Source organism: Hetaerina americana, unplaced genomic scaffold (genome assembly GCF_022747635.1).
Source record: "Hetaerina americana unplaced genomic scaffold, ioHetAmer1.1.p SCAF_59, whole genome shotgun sequence".
In the NCBI taxonomy this organism is placed as follows: domain Eukaryota; kingdom Metazoa; phylum Arthropoda; class Insecta; order Odonata; family Calopterygidae; genus Hetaerina; species Hetaerina americana.
In genome coordinates, this window is record NW_027287194.1 from 2,548,688 (window position 1) to 2,569,511 (window position 20,824).

Sequence of the window (20,824 nt, forward strand, 5' to 3'; positions counted from 1 at the left end):
TGCAGCCATTGGTCTCTCTCTCTCTCTCCATTGCCGCTATTTTCATTGTATTTAATTGTATCTTGCTAGCCTTATAGTAATTTTTACATCATCTATGCATTTCTTTCTCGACCTTCCTCTTCATTTTTTCGTATTACTTTCCCATCAAGTTTATTTTCTAGGAAAATCTTGTTTAAGATCCTTAAGAGCTTGTCCAACAAATTTAATTTTCCTTTTCTCCATCTCTTTGGCTAAATTCCTTCCCTCTTTAATTCCTACTCAATACTTCTATGCTGCTTTCTTTTTCGTCCATGTTGTTCTTCTCCTTTCCTTCTCCAAATGCACATTTCCATTTCCTCCTGACCGAGCCTTTTTGCTCTTTCCTAATATCCAAGCTTCGCATACATAAAATAATGTACTCCTAATAAACGTTTTTGCAATGTATTTTCTTTTTTCCAATGGCACGTGCTGGTTTCCTAAAAGATTCTTTTTTTTCATGTGTCTTCTTCGCCAAAGGTTTCCTTCTTTTCAGTGCAGAAGTGCATCTGCCGTTGTCCCTTGTAATTGTACTTCCAAGGCAGCAGAAATCTTCGGCTTGGTTTATCCTCGATTCCCCTCTCGTTATATTTACCGGGGGTTCTCTCCTATTTCTATAAATTATCATTGTTTGGTTTTCTTCACATTTATTTTCAGTTTTCCATTTATTCTGTGGATAGAGTTTTGAGCATTCTATTCATATCGTTGGCTGATCTTGTCACGGTCATGATATCGTCAGCAATCCTAATGTATGTATCTTTCTACCATTTATCTTTATATCATTTCTTTTCTCCTTCATCGTCTCTGTAGACTCTAAAATATATAAGATAAATAAATAGATAAGACGATTGTGGACATCCTTGTCTTACTCCTTTTCTAATCTTTTTTTAGAAAATATTTCTAAATTCTTGATATGCCTGTAGAACTTTTACATTTTTGTAATTTACCGAAAACACATGATAAACGATTGTTTCTTTACAATAGAGTCAAGTTATCGATTTGGATGAAAGTAAAAGATATGAAAAGGGAATCGGCTCGTGGTCGTAGATATTGTGTTTCCCTTTGATTATTTCTCTGCCACCCCCCTTTTTTCCTTCCGCAAGGGTGCGAAGGGTGCCGAGGGGAAGGGAGGCTCTGAGGGCCCAAGATTATGATATCCTCTTGAGAGGATTAACATTCTTACCCGCCCCCCCCCCCTGGACATTTCAGGACGGGCAGCTATCCCGCCGGGCGCCATCTTGGACCGCGTTTCGCGAGGCTGACGCAAAGTGAGAGGGCGACGCCGGCCCTGGCGAAGGTCAATGGATGCCGCGAAGGGAGAGGGGGGAGGCCACCCCTGATGCGGAGGTGCAAGCATAAACCAGAAGAGTGGTGGAGCCTGCGTTTACAAGGGCAGTGATGAATTGGACATGGGCGGCATTTGACTATAATTCAATCGTGCTTCAGCGCACTACGCGGGTGATCTGGTGAACTCTGGAGTGCCCTGGAGGTGGAGGCATGATGACGGGGCTGCTGGAGCTGGAGAGGACGAGCGTTGGAGGTAAAGGTGGGAGCGAAAGCGGGAGTGAGGCCAGGGGTGGCACCGTCGTACAGGGGGGGGTAGAAAAGGGCCCAGGTGCTGTCGAGGAGGTAAAGTCACCCACCTCCCCGAGCACCAAACCAGTGGTGCCGAAGCTACCAAGGACAACGCCGACCACAAGACGCGGTGCGGGTTGCTCGAGGGCGGCGGTCGGGTCAGAGGTCAAGGGTGGTGCGGATGAGAGAAATAGATTGAAGCGGAGGCAATTGCACCAGCAGCAGGAATTGGCCGCGCACGCAAGGCGCCTGGAGGAGAAGGTCAAAGGGCTGGAGAAGGTGAGTGCCGATTGGATAGTCGAAAGGAGTACCCGGAAAGTGAAATATAACATCGAATTTTGGGGGGAATTCTACATAGACGGATGTATCGGAATATGACTGGTAATTCTACGTTGGAATTAGTTAAAGCGTGAGCATAAATTTGCAAATAACTCTTCACGTTTAAAGAGGTTTTGGGATTTGGGAATAATATTCTGACATCTTACATCCTATAGACTTCCGGAAACAAGAGTGCATACATATATATATTAATATATATATATACCCATATATATAATTATTATTATTCGGTAATTTATCGGTTAATGTAGGTTTTGGGATGGACACAGCACCTTAATAAATAATATATTTGTGACTCCTAGCAAAACATAAAATCCAGGCTCCTACTCTACATCAGGTCCCTCTTCATCTTTGAGTACCTTCTTCCTCCCTTCATCCCGTCCAACATCCCTATCCTGGCCATTCCTTTTCCTCGTTTGCCTAACATTCTCCCCTCAATTACCGTCTACAACATCCCACTGCCGGTCAATACGCCCCTAATCCATTTTCCTGCCTCCATAGCATTTCTTCTAACAAACCCCTCTATTTTCCCTACATACCAAGAACTTCCTAATTTGCTTTCTTCTCTGTCCATTTCACCTTATCCATTCTCCACATCCACATTTCAAACGCCTCCAGTCTATCTCTATCCTCCTGCTTCAATGACCACGTTTCCGCGCCGTACATACCTAAGTTTCATCTCAAATTTTTTACGAGTCTTTTCTTAATATCCTTACTCAACGTCCCTGTCATCAACTCCCTCCTCCTTGTGAAGGACCCATTGCCTAGCGCAATTCTTCTCCTTACGTCCCTACTACTTTGACCTTATTGGTCCAAAACACATCCGAGATACGTAAACTGATCTACCTGCTCTAGTTATTGCCCTTCTACTTTAATGTTAAGCTTAACCTTTTACTTTCTAGAAAATTGCATAACATTAGTTTTATTACGATTGATTTTCATCCCATATCTGTCACACTGAATTTCCAATTCAATCAGCATTGCTTGCAACCCCTCGGCTGATTGGCAAACCAAAGCCTGGTCCTCAGCGAACCCAACTGATTTTGCAAAATCTCCGCCCACTTTCATTCCTACCTCCAGTTCTTCCCATGCCTCTTTAATTATTTCCTCTGCATACTGGATAAAAAGCAGCGTTGATAATGGGGAACCCTGCCAAACACCTCTTCCTAACGCTGCGCATCCGGTCTCCCCGTTTCTTACTCGCACCTGAGCAGTCTGAGACATGTACAGGTTGCGGATTAGCCTCCTTTCCCTCGATTCAATGCCTATTTTCTTCAATTAACTCATTTGTTTTTCCCAATTCACTTTATCGAACGCTTTTTCGAAGTGTACGAAACAGGCAAATACCTCCTGGTTGCATTCTATATTCCTCTCGATTAATAATCTCATTACTGCAATGGCATCACGCGTTCCTTTCCCCTTCCTAAACCCAAACTGATCATCCCCTAAGTAATCATTTGCCCCACTCTCTATTCTATTGTTTATGATCCTGAGAAAAACTTTAGCTGCGTGGGATATCAAACTTATTGTCCTGTAGTCCTCACATGGTGAAGCCTTTACCTTTTTCGGAATAGGGACTAAAACTGATCCCACAAAGTCTTCCGGCCAGATTCCTTCTTTATAGATGCTACGAAGCAGCCCATATAGCCTCTTTCTCCCACATTTGCCTAAGCATTTCAGTATTTCTGTAGGAATGATATCCACCCCCACGGCCTTATTTAGTTTCATCTCTCTTAATACCCTTTCTATCTCATTTTCGAGTATGCCTGGAACTAAGCTATCTTCCTCTACGTCATGATCATTTTCTATGTCTGACTTTGTTGGTCTAAGTTCTTTACTATACAGTTCTTCTATATACTCCTACCATCTTTCTTGGATCTTTCCTGTGTCAACAATGACCTTACCCGCCTTATCTCTAACTGTTAGCATAGATCTTCCTTTCTTACTTCCCGAAAAAGATTTAACGTTACTATACAGCACACCAATTTCACCCTTCCTCTACAGACTTTCCATATCCTCGCACTGCGTGTTCCACCATGCTTCTTTTGCTTTATTTGTTGCCCGCCTCAATTTATTGTTTAACTTTTTGTACTTCATTTTGCCTAACTCCTTGTGTACATTTTTCCATTCAGTTCCCTCATTTATCTTTGTAATCATTTCATCCGTGACCCATGGCATCCAATTTTTTTCGCGTAAACAGTTCCAAAGGAGCCTTATACGGCTTTATAAAACCCTTTCTTGATACTTTCCCATTTTTCTACGATAGTACTTAGCTCTTTATCGTCCTCCATGATTTTCTCTATAGCCTGTCGGTATTCCTCCCTTTTCAATCCATTTAATGCTTCTACATTCCATTTTCTAACCCGCCGTCCGTGCCTTATCTTTTTGAAGCGGACGCTACATTTCATAACAACTAAATTGTGGTCAGAGTCCGCATCCGCTTCCGGGAAGTTGTGCGAATTTATCACACTGTACCTAAACCATTGTCTAACCATGATATAATCTAGCTGATACCTTTCTGAGTCACCTGTCATTTTCCATGTATACCTGCTTTTTTTGTGGTGTCTAAACTAAGTGTTGGTGATTACTAACCCCTGTCTCCTGCGTTGAGTTAAATTTGGATAATGTGATATTATTCGCGGATATTGATTCAGGTAATGTATATTGTCACAAAATTGTTTCATATTATTTCGCCATTAGCCAGGAATATTCTTCATTTGCTTCTCTACCTTTTTGTGAGCACTTTCGCCTTATTTAGCATATTGTGGCTTATTTCGGTTAAATTTCAATACGAAAGGTTCGTACTGAATTTCAGTTCCATTTTCCTAAATTCCCTGGGGTGATTCATCATTATGACGTTAAAGTATCTCTCATATTTCTCGTCTGTTTTTATTTATGAGGCATGAATTTTAAATATCTTCATGTATATGAAATCGTGATAAGTTTTTTTATACTCGGTGGATCCCTTAGAGGTTTCTTCGCTAAACTTCCCACCCTGCCCCCTAAATAAGTTTGTGTAATTATTCAAACGAATTTTCAAAAATAAATGAAACCTTTCATTCGAGGGTAAATATGCGGGTGCAAATGTGTAATTCAATTTTGTTTGGCGACCGTATTCAGTTTAGTCTGGGTGAGACACTTGAGGTGGCTGTATTTCATCGCAACGTTTGCTTGGAAAGCCAAAACTAGAAAACTCCACGTTATATTCAGGATGGAGTCACCTCGGAGGCCTTGCCAAAAAAAATGGAAGCAATAATAATATTCTTTATCCCTCACTTATCTCCTTTTGCATAATTCACAAATGATAATTTATATCTCCGCAAATGTAGCTCGTTCCTTCGCAACTCTTTTTCCTTTCTTGACGTATTATGTGCGTCGCATTTATGTAATTGTTTCTCTTATTTTTCCAATCGTCTTCTCACCGCAGGTATTTAATATCAGAGGCAGCAATGTAACTACTCCACGGTATTAACTCCTTATTTTTGTCTTGGCATCTTCTTTTCTTTCAAGACATTTTTATCTGTGCTGTAAGCTCTTGTTTATGTAAACTGTTTACCGGTCTCATATCGACAAAGTTAAATCCAACTCTTTTTGTTGGTGAGTGGGTTGCATCTTATTCGGGTACATTTTATCAAAATCTTCCTTCGCATCCGTAAATACATTTTGAGGTCGGTCGATCCGTCAGTGCACGCCCTTTCTCCTCTTTGAGTTTAACAGCAAAAATGCATATTATATTGTTCCTCGGCTTTTTTATGAACTCTGAAACTGGAACTCGTATACTCTTGCACCTCTCTTTCCCATTTCCCTGAAATATGTTTTTGTCTTGACATTAGGTACACATATCGAATTACTGCTTCCACGAAAGAATTCGATTATGCCTCCTTAACTTATTTCACTCCCTTTTAAACCTATCTGGGTTTCTACTTTCGTCTAAATATATCACATCGTCCTTTCTATCGGCGCTATTCATTGTGATCAGTATTTAAATGGGCCCTAAACGCGAGAGTGTAAATCGTGGGCATTCAGCTACAAGTTGGGACGAATGCAATTTGATAGAAAGCAGCTTTTCATGGCACTTGTATTTACAATTTGTGACAAAGTTATCAACAATTTCAGAATGGAATGAAAATAGTACTCCCCGATCGCGAATCTTCGAGGCACAAGGTCATATAATCTCAATTCAGTCTGCATGTACATCTGCATAATACCCCGCAGGCCGCCGCAAGGGTGTTTGGCGGGGGGCGGCCGGTCGTCTCCACCCGTATCAGAAAATAAAAACTCATGGAGAACCAGCATATTCATGCAAACCCAAACCCGCAGTTGCGTATTTATTCTTGCAGTTACCATTTTGGCTCATACGCATGCAAACACATACACTCTCAACTAACATACACATGCACCTTAGAATGCAGTAAATTCACTGTACTATTCGGCTACCACCCTACTTAACCTTAGAATGCAGTAAATTCACTGTACTATTCGGCTACCACCCTACTTAACCCAATTCACCCGATCCGATTTTGAAAACATTCAGTGATGATATATTGTCTTAAAACAATTTCTAAAACTTCAGAGCTATCAGGTTGATATCTTGGTCATTTAAGAGTCTAAAAACCATTGAAATATGATTTATAAGTTGGTTCGTTGATGATTTTTATATTAGGAATGAGATTTGAAAGTAGTTAATAATTAAATAATATTAATGACGGATTATTAGTCATAGCCTCAAAACACGTTTGCTATTTTCCGTTTCTATTGTGGCATAATTTTTAAACTGGACTTTTATGATTGTTTCCATCATTGAATGGAATAAAAAGTCAAAATGTATGCTATCAGTAAACCTTGACACGTTATAGGTTATATCAAAAACCTAACTCCAGCCTAAATATTATGTTTATCACTCGGATAATTGTATTCCCCTGGAGGCTCCTTCCATTATTCTAGAAATCGTTTAATTCCCGTCGATGATCAGTCGTGGTGTGACGTCGACACTTTTGGCCGTAATACATTTTATATTGTCGTGCAGCGTGATTATTTGAAAAAACCTGCCCTCTGTCGATGGCTTTGATTGAATTCTGCGGCTCGTTGGAATTTTGCAATAAAGTTTATTGTTCAACGATGATACTCAGTTTTGAAACAATGTTTGGATAGATCACTCTTCGAAGAGAGATCGCCATTAGAGAGGTATAAAGAGGACGGTTTAGCGATCAAATTAGGGAATTGTTAAAATAACAAACGGAGGAATCCAAGGTGTCACTGTAACGAGCAACTCTTGGTTCAGTACGGTGGGGGAACTTGGCCGTTGAAGCAAAACGATAGGAGTGGGTAGGAGGCTTTTGAAATTGGGTTTGTTGAAGGATGGAGAAGATGAAGTGGTCAGAAAGAAAAACAAGCGAGGAAGTGCTTGACTTTTGTGGGAGAGGGGGGAGAAATCAAAAGGAGGCGAGAAAGATGGATGCGGGACATTATGATTGGCAATGGGATGCATATTGAGGGCTGTGATGCAGAGTTGATAGATATATAAGTAATAGAGCGTTACGCTGAATGGAGTAGTCAGGGGTTGAAAAAGGATAGACGTGTTGAACGGAAAGAAGTTTTTGCAATTGAAGAGGCGTTTATTCCACACATGGGTGTCAGGTTGTGTCTTGCTAGGCCTGGCTAATAAATCCAGACACGTTCACTCTGTAACTATTCATAAATCGTCTTAATCGCTAGGCCGTCAAATAATGAGTCGTGGTGCTTTCGGGTGGCGGATTGAAATGAACATATTTATGAACACAAATTTCTAGAGAACCTCCTTTCTGAAATCACTTATGAATTCACGTTGACAGGAAATATCGTTAAATTGTTTGATCCATCAGACTATTTAAAAATCCATAATATTTAACGTTATGCATTTAAATATACTTATTTGTTAATATCACATGCCATATTTTACCTGCATAAATCACTCAAGTAATGCTTTACCAGGTTTCCAAAAAAAACTCAATCAGATCGATACACAGAACTTTAAAAGCAGGCATGACCATTTTTACGTAATATACGCTACCTTATATCGACCTAAAAAATCTTCAAAAACGTAATAAAAAATTGCTATTAAAATATCGGTACTCAAACAGGTAAATTTAACTCTCCCGGATATTTACAAATGCATCAGGAGGGTTAATTAACTATAAATTAAACGATGCAGATGAGAAATGGTTGACATTCAGGTATTTTTGCTATTTTGGGTAATATTTGGCATTAGGGTAAAAGGGAATTACGGCAAAATATAGAAAAATCATCGGGAATACAAGACAATTAAGCAAAATACATGGATAAACGTCTTTATTCGGGCAAAATTGAGACCATAAGGTAGGCCCCTTTTTCCATGTAACCCTTAAAAAATACGGTAATTCACAAACGAAACACTATTATTCCCTGAGTAATGTCAATTAGGCTTCAAACGGAGCGCATGCGATGAATTCGTTTAGGCTCAATTCCACGAATTAAAACATTATCTTCGGTTGGAAGAACATTTCAATTCAGATGGCATGTTTCGTCCTTTTCAACAACTTATATTTCCATGGCGTTCGTCACTTTTGATATGGAAACGGTTTCTCAGGCGGTCAACACAATCAATCTTGCTCTGTCAAAATACTGTATAGGTTTTTAAATATGATTTTATATAATAGAGGAATGCATTCCTACGTGAGAGCATGGGATATACATAATGTTTTAATCGGTCCGTCGGCTAAGCAGGGAAAATACATCGCTCTTATTTTTTTTCCTGCGTTAGGTAGATATACTAAATCTTCCGTAAAATTATCCGTTTTCACTTGGAAATCGCGAGGAAGAGACACATTGTGACGATGTGCTGTCTGTTGGATTGCATACTGCATTTATCTATATTTCCAGATTCTCTTAACTTTTTATTTTATTCTATTATAAGGCTGTGCAGATGTTTGTAAAAAGTCTGGAAAAAAATGCTGGTGGCGCCTCTCCCGGCCAAATAGTGAGATTTTTATGCCCCCGCTGGCGACAGGGAAGTCGCATCATGCGGCAGGGAAAGGGTTACTTAGGGATCGTGCTCTTTTGAAAGAGCGGTCGAGGGTTTTCGAGATTTTCGGACTGCGGAATAAGAGTTGAGAGGGACACCTTGACAAGGCAAAGGGAGAGGCGCCATGGTGTCACACGGGTTAACACCCCATTCGGCGGACAGCGTGCCGATCTCGGGGTCAGATCTTTGAGCGGCAATCGTAGAAGGGTTTAGTCTATGTCTGAATGCTCGATTTTATAATAGGCTCCCGCCTTGTAAAATAAGACCACCTTCTTCTAATTTATTGTCTATAATAATGTGAACCAGGTGGACTTTTCTAGAAACATGAAGGCCCGGCTAGACTTAACAAATTGGAGGTCGGAAACTAGAGCTGGTGTAACAGTTGACTTGATTAGGAAATATGTTGCAATTATATGGTTGGTATAATATATGACGCGGTGGTTGAATTATATGGTATAATATGGTGTCTTATGAAATTAAATAATACTTGGAATTTAGTTAGACGAGGAAGATTTTACAAAGAGGCGACAGTTGGCGATATTACGGCCAAAGAAAAAGATATGAAGTAATGGCCAGTGATGACTTTGGCATGGAGCGTAGTTTTGTATGACTCGGAAAAATGACTTGCCTGACAAGAATCAAGGGCAGTTGAAAGTGTTGGGCACGTTAGTGTAATGAAGGAGAGAGGGTTGTTGGGAGAAATGTAAATTAGACAAGAAAAGTGGAAGGAAAGCATTTTGATTGGCGACGGAATGTTGGACAATGTGATTGAAGAGAGAATTTTGGGCGGTGAGGCTTTGGAAAAGTAAAGAACAGTCTTGTTAAGCGGAATTAAGGTGAGCAGAAAATATGGATATTTGAGAAACTGGTGTGCTGAAATGTCTATGTTGCTACATCTACACAATGCCCCGCAAGCCGCGACAAGGGCGTATGTGGCGGGTGGTGTTAGGTCACCACCCTAATAAGAGAATAAAACCACACGTGACTCATGTCAATCTACACCAACAAAGTCATGCATAGAGGCTGCATTCCGAAAGTAGTGGAATTGAATTTTCCGCGCTGCTTCTATTGGTCAAAGTTGGATCGAACCACTTGGAGTAGGATGTATTTTGCTAAGCTTTGCCGCAAAACTGTAGTCTAAGTGCTCTCCAAGCTGTGGAAGCGGCAGGACTTCAGTCATTGTAAACCTCTGCGCGCCGACCGTGTCATGAAAACAATGGAATCGAGAATCGAACAACGTTACTTGATTACTAAGTTTTGTGCTAAACTGAAAAAATCCCTTGAGGTGCCTAACAAAATGATTCGTGAGGTTTACGGGGACTCTGTTCGGTCCTACTCGCAAATAAATTTTGAGGTGGTCGAAGACCTTTAAGGGAGAGGTTCACGACGGCCGCCGAGAAGAAGTTCACGAAGAACAATGCTCAGGGCGGCCGTCAACCAGATAAAGCGAAAACAATGTGGCTCCTGGTTCGACAATTGTTAGACTCTGACCGTCGATTGAGTATCAAGACGTTTGCTAATGAACTGGACTTGTCGTCTATTTGCATTGTTTTGCATTCTTACTGAAGATTTAGCGATGAGGAAAGTGTGCGCCAAGCTCGCGCCCAAGGTGTTCGGTCAGAAGACCAAAGAGCAACCGAGCGGAAATTTCGAGTGAACTTTTGCAACGTATTGAAAGTGAATCTGATTATTTGGATTTACGTCATCACTGATGATGATACCTGGGTTTTTTAATACGACACAGACACAAAACGACATAGCTCTGAGTGGCTGAGAGTCCCCCAAGCCCAAAAACACAAGAATGAGCCAATCAAAAAAGAAAACAATGCTTAATGTATTATTCGACGGTAGAAGAGTGGTCCATAAGGAGTTTGTTCCTCTAGGGCAGGCAGTTAACGCTGCCTACTCCGCGGAACACCAGAAGTAACATCTACTGCATTTGAGCTTTAAACTCCATTTATGACTACTCACTGTACCCGACCATTCAAAAAGTCTTTGATCTAACCCAGGATATTATTATATATTCCATATGCTTCAAGCTTTGTGAGTGGTTTACTATGCAATACATGGTCGAAGGCTTTCTTAATATCCTGAAATATCACGTCCGCTCCAAAATTGCTTTCTTCCGAACTAAGGATATGATGAACAAACAGCAAAAGTTGCGTTTCGCAGTATCTACTCTGTCGGAAATTTATACATGTTGTATTCATCTCGATAGGTTGGCATATGGAGTAAATTGAAAATAAAAAATAGCCCTGTTTAAGAAAAGGAGGATTAAAAAAAGATAATCACACCTAACTTGAAACTTATTGAGAAATCGAGAAAAAAAATACATTCAAAAACGGAAAAAGAATTATAAAAAAATAATTCATCATATGAGCCATGACCTGGGATCAAACTGAAAATAAATTTTTAAATTTAAAAGGCTAAAAAATAAATTTTTTTTGAGAAAACCGAAGTATTTAAAACTGTATTTTTTTATAAATGGTTTATTGAATTTTATATAGAACTAGCTGACCCGGTGAACTTCGTACCGCCTAAAATTCAAGGAACAGTTTTGTTACACCATATATAAATCAAGAACGGCTGGAATAATTTTAATCATATATGACCTTTTATAAGGAAAAAAAATCAATAAAACCACAAAAATTAGTATTACCATAGCTTGTCAGAAAGAAATTTTTTTAATTCAATCTATATATTCACTCGGGTTTATGTTCCTGAGTCAAGCACCTTCCGATAAAGAACATTTTTGTTTTGTTATCAAGAACAAGCGCATGGTTTACCAACGCGTTAACACGATACACATTATCGACCATGAGAAAATTATGCGTTTGTTAGATTCAGACAACAACACTCAACGATTAATCTTTTGATTTGTTAAATTAAATTGGGAATTGAATTCGTTTAAACTCAAAGAGCATATCGGTAGGGATCGTGAGAATCCTCGGAATGAGAACTTCCTCATCTTTGAATTTTCCTTTGATTAAAGTCGCGTGAATCACATTGGTCGTTTTTTGTCGCCAAACGCGTTCCATTGCATGATTTTGGTTGGCTTAGGTTCCACAGTATCATGACCTCCAAGCCGACTTTCAGCAGTAAGTTGTGCGGTGGTAAACCAAGCACATTCAAGGAGTTCAAAAATTCAGATGCATAGTTGGTGACTTCGTCTACGTTTGTTACAAAGTCAATACATTTGAATGAATGCAGAGTGCCAACGATTTAATTCTGAATTACGAAATTTAAGTCATCCACATCACTGTGCTTAGCCCCCATAATTGCTCGCTCACTCGAACATTTATGTTTTTGTGGTTATCAATGATGATCGGGTATACTTTGTTATTTAGCTCATATTTCGATGAAACGAAATTGCAAAAATTCCGAGGATATCTAATCAATCCGCTCGATTTGTCGTCAGGAACACGGCCATTACCGATAGTCAACAATTGCTGGTAAAAATCTCCAGCAGATGGATCGTTCAGCAATGCAACTCTCATGTTCGTTGTCAGTTGAAGTTTCTTTAAGTAGCGCCACAGAGATGATAATTTGAGGTAAGCGTTTATTTCATCGGCAGCAGTCGATCCTGGACATACTGGCAGTGCCTGGCGAAAATCGCCAGACAGTGCAATAATTACGCCACCAAAGCATCTCGAGTCATTGCCAAGATCTTTCAATGTCCGGTCAAGTGCTTCCAGTGCGCGTTTGTGCGCCATCGTGCATTCGTCCCATACTACCTTGATCAAAAAGTTCCCGGAATAACCACCGTGTGGCGCTCCCATCGTTCCGATTTGAGTTCTGTTTTTTTTGTTAAATTGGTACATCTGTTGTTGATATTCCCTTTAAATCTTAGTGTCATAACTTGACATTTGCAAAAGTTACGTAGCCAAGAGTACATCTATCTCTGTGTGTGTTGGCGATTTTTTACAATTGCAGAAATGGATTTAAATTTGCAACAACGAACTTGTATTAAATTTTGCGTAAAAAACGGATTTAGTGGCGCACGGACGTTGGAAATGTTGGAAAAGTGTTTCGGCAACGATTCTCTAAAAAAAACGGTCGTTTACCAGTGGCACGAGCGGTTCAGAAGTGGTCGTGAGGCAATCGAAGATGATGAACGCAGTGGCAGACCATCGACATCGAAAGTCGGTGAAAAAATTGATAAAGTAAAAGAAATGTTGGTCAATAACCGCAAATTAACCATCAGAGAAATAGCGGAGGACTTGAACATTGCCTATGGATCCGCCCAAGACATTGTGGTTAATGATTTGGGTTTCCGTCGTGTAGCAGCAAAGTTGGTGCCAAGAGACCTCAATTTCATGCAAAAAAGAGACCGTGTTGACGTCGCAAAAGACATGATTTGCGAGGCTGAATCCGATCCCACATTCATCAAAAGGATCATTACTGGAGACGAGACGTGGGTTTATGAGTACGACACGCAATCCAGACATAAGGCAAGTGAATGGCGTTCACCAAATGAGCCGAGACCAAAAAAACCACGTCGTTTTCAGTCAAAAAAGAAGGCAATGCTGACGGTTTTCATGGATTACAACGGTGTAGTGCATCATGAATTTTTGCCAGAAGGCCAGGCAGTAAACAAAGAGTATTATTTGGGCGTTATGAGACGTTTGCGTGAAGCAATTCGCCGAAAGAGACCAGAAATGTGGGCAGAAAACTCGTGGATTTTGCACCATGATAACGCACCGTCGCACAGTGCTATCATTATTCGTAATTTTTTGACGAAAAATGCAACAAATACCATCCAACAGCCACCGAATTCACCTGATTTGGCTCCCTGTGACTTCTTTCTGTTCAATCGAGTTAAAAAACCATTACGGGGAACGCGTTTTAGCAGCCGAGAGGAAGTAATGGAAAAATCGCAGGAAGCACTGATGGACATACCGAAAACCGAATATAAAAAATGTTTCGAGGATTGGATCAAGCGCTGGCATAAGTGTGTTGCAGTCGATGGGGATTACTTTGAAGGGGACAATATAGATTTAGATGAATAAACTTGTATTTTTAATTTTCTGAATAAATTCCGGGAAATTTTTGATCAAGGTAGTATGATGATGTTAGATGGTACCAAAGTTTGGCCATTGCGGGTTGTTTCGAAATGTTACATGTCACTTGCTCATAATTTCATAGGTTTAACGGCGACCTTAACGCTGAATGAGCCGCACGGCATCCATCCAACAATTTAACCGTCATACCAGAAGAAGCAACTGCTACCATAATATCCGATCTAGCCAGAGCAGTGTTCAAAAGCAATGATGTGAGGAATGTCTTCTTTGTTCCGCCAGGGACATCCAGGAAAAATAAGCCACCATTTCCATCTTCAATTGCCATCATTAATGTATCGTATTCTTCCTTCTGTTGGGGGTTTAGCAGGGGTACATTCGTTTGAACTGATTGGTTTAAATTATGGCGATAATATTCACGTCCACGTTCCAATTCTCGATTGAACGCATTCCACGATCTGACGCTGGCATTCCTAATTTCGCCAATAAACTGCTGCACATGAGGTAACACATGTCCTCTATCAATAGCAAAACCTAGTTATGCATTTCCTCATTTCCTCATTTCCCATGTGACTTGTTTACAACTGCATATTTAACAACGTTCGAACAAGGACGCGTGTTTAGAAAATCAACATATATTAACGATTATCAACAAAAATAACAAGTATAGACAATTATATTATCTAATGATCGAGGTAAAGGAACGAGTAAGGTCAGTAATTGTGTCGGAGTAAATCAAGAAAGAAACAATGGCGTCAGGGAGTGAGTTCAATGGAGAGAGATAGATGGAGTTCTTTATGTGTGTGGTATTTAGACCAAATGATCCCGTATTCCATTTAACCCATCGTCTTATACCTATTGCATTAGCCATGAAAGTTATAATTATATGCATACACATAAATGCAAAGAGACATACATTGTGCACATATTTACACATTGAAAAATAATGTATAAATTTAATATTTGGACGGAACAATAGAACACAAATAAAATAGTGGTACTTAAAAGGACGCTCACATTGTAGATTGTTTGAGCTTTCAGCCTTCTTTAAGTCTTGAAGAAGGCCTCGGAGAAGGCCGAAGGCGAATATTTAAATTAAGCATACACCTAAACATAACCACATACTCAAAGTAAATGACAGCGAAGAAAGAGAGCAATAAAATAGGGAAAGTCTTGGCAAAGAATCAGGTTTGTGGGATAAGCTAGAGAGGGATTGGCATTGCTCACCTATTAAAAACCCAAGCAGGAAAACATCCTTGAAGACAATTGGGGTTTGAAACACCTGGAAATTCCTATTATTTCGAGTAAAAATGTATGTGCAATATAAAAATCATTTTTACATAGTATGCATATTATTACGTTACTGAAATTGAAATGAAAAAATCAATTTTATTGCCAACGCATGAAGAGTAATGAGAAACATAACATTGAATTAAAATAATAATGAAAAATCCTGAAAACAAGTAGCAACAAATCCTGAATGAAAAAAGAAAAAGTGGAAAGGGTGAACTGTTTGTGGCTCATGTCGGGACAAACGACGCCTCGGAACGTGGATCTGAAGAGATCCTGCGCTCCTTTAAGGAGATGCACTCGGAGGTGAAACGAGTCGAGGCAGAGTTGAAGGTCCCAATTAAATTAAGTATATGTAGTATTGTGCCGCGTTCAGACCGCGGAAGGCTCGTTTGGAGCCGCATTGAGGGTTTAAATGAGAGATTGCTGGGATTTTGCCGGGGAATCGGAGCGGACTTCGTTGATCTGAGGCCCGTCCTCTCATCGTGTCGGGTACCCCTTAATCGCTCCGGGGTCCATTATACTGCCGAGGCATCGCAGTTGGTAGCGCGTAGGTTACACGAACACGTGTCGAGGGTTTAGCATAGCTGGTAGGCAAGAGCGTAGGTCATATATTGGGAAAAATAAAGTAGAATCCAGCGCTTTTTGTCAATTCAGTTCAGGTAATGCCTCTCAAATCCCCAAAAATATTGAACAAACAAGCACTTGCGTTAAAACAACATATAACCCACGTAAATTTAATAAATTGGTGCTTCTACATACATAACAGATAGCAATGCAAGTGAATGTAATTCTTTTGTCTCTGTTCACCACGAATCGTCTCAAAACAGTTTTGTTAGCGTACATAAAACCGAAAAACAAGAAGTTATTAGCCATATTAAAATTATAACATTAAATTGCCGTAGCATTAGAAACAAAATATCGGATATTGAACATATTTTTGTCAGTACAAACGCAGACATAGTAGTTGGAACAGAAAGTTGGCTCACGGGAGATATAGCAAACAATGAGGTTTTTCCAAACGGCTTCACAATTTACAGAAGGGACAGACCAAATAGGTTGGGTGGGGGAGTATTCATTGCAGTAAAGTCACATCTTAGTAGCCAACGATATGAATGCGACGTAGATGACATAGAAAGCGTTTGGTGCAACATTAAGGACTACAACGGCAGAAGCCTATACGTGTGTTCATTTTATAGACCCCCAGATTCTAACACAGATGTCCTACACAAGCTCGACGAACAAATATCCACTATCAGCAGCAGACAAAGCAACAGTATTACTTTAATCGCTGGTGACACAAATCTACCGTCAATTGACTGGGAAAACTACTGCGTGGGAAAATCTGCCAAAAACAGAGATTCATGCCAAGAACTCCTTCATATATTCACAAAACACTCCTTAGAACAAATAGTTAAATCACCAACACGGGGCCAAAGCATACTAGACATCTTTGCGACTTCTATGCCCGAAATCATTACTAACATTGAAATAATAGACGGAATCAGTGACCATAAGGCTATTCTTGTGGAGTTAAAAACTAAGTTCGTCAAAATAAACAAAGAAAAGCGTAAAATATACCTATACAACAAGGCAAATTTTAACGGACTAAGAGAATATTTAAAGATAAAATTACCGGAATACAAGACAAAAACACTGACAACAAATACAGAGAACACTTGGAATAATTTCTTAAATATTTTACGCGAAGGAATAAAGACGTACATCCCGTCCAAACTCAAATGCGACAGTAAGGAACCTAGATGGTACAACGGGGAAGTCAGATCGGCATTAAGAAGGCAAAGAAAGCTACAGTCAAATTTCAAAAAGAGTTTAAAAAGTGACGATATAAGTTTTGTGAATACAACCAAACAGCTACTAAAAGAATGTCGTAGTAAGACGAAAAGTATTATGCGCACAGCACTACACTCTTTTAAATCTAAAATGCTAAGCGAATATCTTGAGGAAAATCCAAAGTCATTCTGGTCCTATGTTAGGGAAATACAGGGTAAACGTCCCACTGTTCACTCTTTGAAGACGGAAAATGGAGAAATCATTACAGATAGCGTGAAAAAGGCAAATATTTTAAACCATTTTTTCCAGAGCGTCTACAACAAAAACACAAACGCACCAAACGATCCTCCACACCCACCCAAGGAACACATGAGCGATCTTACACTGACCAAGCAGGGAATAGTACATCTGCTCCGTAGTATCAAAGCACACACGGCACCTGGTCCGGAAGAAATACCTGCTAGAATATTAAAGGAATTAGCTGACGACATTGCCCCATTTTTACATATTGTTTTTCTAAAATCGATAGAAGAAGGCTCAGTGCCTCGCGACTGGAAGCTAGCCCATATAACTCCCATCTATAAAGGCGGCGATAGGGATAAACCAACAAATTACCGACCCATTTCTTTAACATCGATCTCTTGTAAAATATTGGAACACGTTATTGTCACTAACATTATGAAATTTCTTGATAGTAGGAAAATACTAATCCACAACCAGCACGGATTTAGGAAAAGCAGATCTTGCGAAACACAACTTGGTCTCTTCATTCACGATATACTTAGATCGGGAGAAAACAACACCCAAGTCGATGCAGTATTCCTGGATTTCAAAAAAGCCTTCGACAAAGTCCCACACAATAAATTGTTACACAAACTTAAATACTATGGGATCAATGAGAAAATAATTAATTGGATTAGGGACTTCTTGTCAAACCGCAAACAAATAGTAGTCATAGATGGGTTGTGCTCAACGGAGAGAGATGTTACTTCGGGCGTCCCCCAGGGAAGTGTAATAGGGCCTCTTCTGTTCTTAATATACATAAATGACTTAAGCACACACGTTAGTAGCAATCTAAGGTTATTTGCTGACGACACGGTGATATACAGGGAAATAAGGAGCCAACTAGATCGCGAGCTACTCTCTAGAGACTTAGACAATATCTCGGGATGGTGCAATAAATGGGGATTAACACTTAATATAGATAAATGTGCAGTTTTGAAATTTTGGAATAAAGGAAGCGAGGAACAGGATATAAACTACAAAATAGAGGGTTCAGTATTGACTACGGCAAATCAAGTTAAATATTTGGGGGTTGTTCTAACACCACGCCTTTCATGGGGAGCACATATCAGGACAATATGCGGATCAGCTTTAAAGAAACTTGGCTTCATAAAACGGGTGGTGGGGAAATGTAATGAAAAAGTTGAAGAGAGGTGTTATTTTGCTCTAGTTAGACCTCATATGGAATATGCCGCAAGTATTTGGGATCCGTGGGAGAAAATTTGGCAAAAAGAATTAGATAAAGTCCAGAGAAAATCCGCTAGATTCGTTAAAAATTGTTATGATAAAAACACAAGTGTGACAGGTCTCTTAGTGGATTTAGGCTGGGAACCACTTGAAGTGCGGAGAGAACAAGCGAGGCTTAGACTTTTAGAAAGGTTCAGAACAAACGAGTTTAAATATGACACTGAAGGAATTATAATGGCCCCACACTACTTAGGTAGATCAGACCACAAAGATAAACTAAGGGAGATAGATTCCAAGACAGATAGGTACAAATACTCATTCTTTCCCCGAACAATCAGTAATCATAATAGCAAGAAACCGAAGTCACTTTAGAAATATTAAAAACTTTGAATTTACAAGTCGGAACAAAATTAAACACTATAGAGATGTTAGGTATACTTTCAGGTGCATGTGTATGTTAGTTGGTAGTTTGAGTGTTTGCATGTGTGTGGGGTGTAAGTGTTCATGCATGAATGTATGCCATGTTTTTTTTTATATATGATTTGGTCGTTATTGCATGCGATTTTTTTTTTATTATTTTTCTTTTCTAAATTATGGGTGGTGTCCTAGCACCCCCCGCCACACGCCCTTGCGGCGGCTTGCGGGGTATTGAGTAGATGTAGATGTAGATGAACTGTAAAGCAGCCGAGTGGAATGAGGGAGGGGCATACTGGTTGAGTGTTGTACCTGAGCGAAATGAACCTGTTCAGTGCTCTCGTAAATGTTGTGGTTGAAGAGTTTTTTTTTATCATCTGGCCAGTTCCAGAATTTCCAATTTCCAGTTTCAGTTCTTATATCATCTGGGATAGAGTTCCACAGACGGCATGTTGTAGCATGAAAATATTTGTGCTAGATTTCCGTGCGATGGTGTGGGACAAGAAGTTTATTATTACCCCTAGTATATCTGGTGTGGATTGAGCTGATGGGGAGGAAATTTTTGCGTAGATATTTAGGTCTGCGGTTTGCAAGTACTCTGTTGAAAATTTAAAGAATATGTCATTGCCGGCGGCCTTCTAGCTTTAGCCAGGATATTCTAGCAAATGAGTCGGAAATACGGTCGTATTTTCGATCGTAAGTGATAAGGGAGGATATGAGAGGGGAAGGGAAAAATATTGGTTGATAAACAATCAAATATCGTGGAAACCTGTGTTTTTTCGAGACAGGCAGTAAGTCTATTGATGTCATGCCTGTTTCCGACCGTAACATAGATTTTATGGTAGACTACCAAATAATAACACCGATATGCTAGTTTTAATGGTATTTGTAGCCAAGAAGGTCTTTTATGTGAGCAGCATTTATCACAATCTGAGAGCTTTTGGCCCGGCGCCCGTCCAGAAAGGGGATCCATGCAAATACGACGGTTCGCTGGATTTCTTATGAGCGTGCCAAAATAAAAAAGGATGCTGTAGCGAAAGAGATGAGAGTAAAAAAAGAAGGCAGATCTACTAGGAAACAGGGAACGAACAAATTCCCTGGATTTTTCTTAATCTTGAGAATCGTTTCTGGATTATGGAAACGTGTGGCTTTTGGATTACATCGGGAAATATTGGTAGGTAGGTTGCCACTTTTCTCGCAGGCTCTTCGTTCCACTTTTTTATTTCACCCTGGCACTGGTATGTAGTATTACGGCTGTTCCGTGTGCACACTCTCCGAGGTGCTCCTCTCACCAGCTCGCCTCTCATGGTGTGATTCCCTACCATATGAAACGATCATGCACCATTCGGGAAAGAGTTTTATAATAATTAATGCGCCTAAGATTCGACAGGAACCCACCTCCTTGTAACTAAGTAAGCGAGATATGGGATCGTGTTAAATTATATATTAATAAAAACCATAAAAAAAGTAATCAACCCGAAGGTCGGTTTGGTAGGTCATGGTAGAGTACACCCAGTACTAAGCCCCACAGCGTGTGAAATGCACACATCAGGGTAGGGGGGCCAGTTCCTTTCCGGGTCATGGTTTCCCAGGAAGATCTGGTACCCGAAAAGTCATAAAGCTTCGTCGGACCTCTGACAGACGTCAGTGTTGCTTGCCCGGGAATCGAAACCAGGAAACTCCGGTTGGTAGTCCACCGCTTAGGATAGGATTGCTCCCAACAAACCCCTCTCTTCGCCCATCATACCAAGTAATTCCTCATTTGCTTTCTTCTCGGTTCATTTCACCTACTCCATTCTTCTCCACACCCACATTTCAAAAGCCTCCAGTGGGCGTCTATCCTCCTGCTTCAATGACCAAGTTTCCGCGC

At 40.1% G+C, this 20,824-nt stretch overlaps 1 protein-coding gene across 1 annotated transcript in view; it reads left to right on the forward strand.

Moving 5' to 3' along the window:
- The first annotated feature begins 1,251 nt into the window (after nt 1–1,251).
- LOC139694900 (uncharacterized) overlaps nt 1,252–20,824 on the forward strand; it is a 134,605-nt gene continuing 115,032 nt past the window's right edge. Inside the window, exon 1 of the mRNA XM_071593402.1 lies at nt 1,252–1,869. Within this exon, the coding sequence (XP_071449503.1) occupies nt 1,513–1,869 (357 nt within the window). The 5' untranslated portion in view covers nt 1,252–1,512. The remainder of the gene's footprint in view (nt 1,870–20,824) is intronic.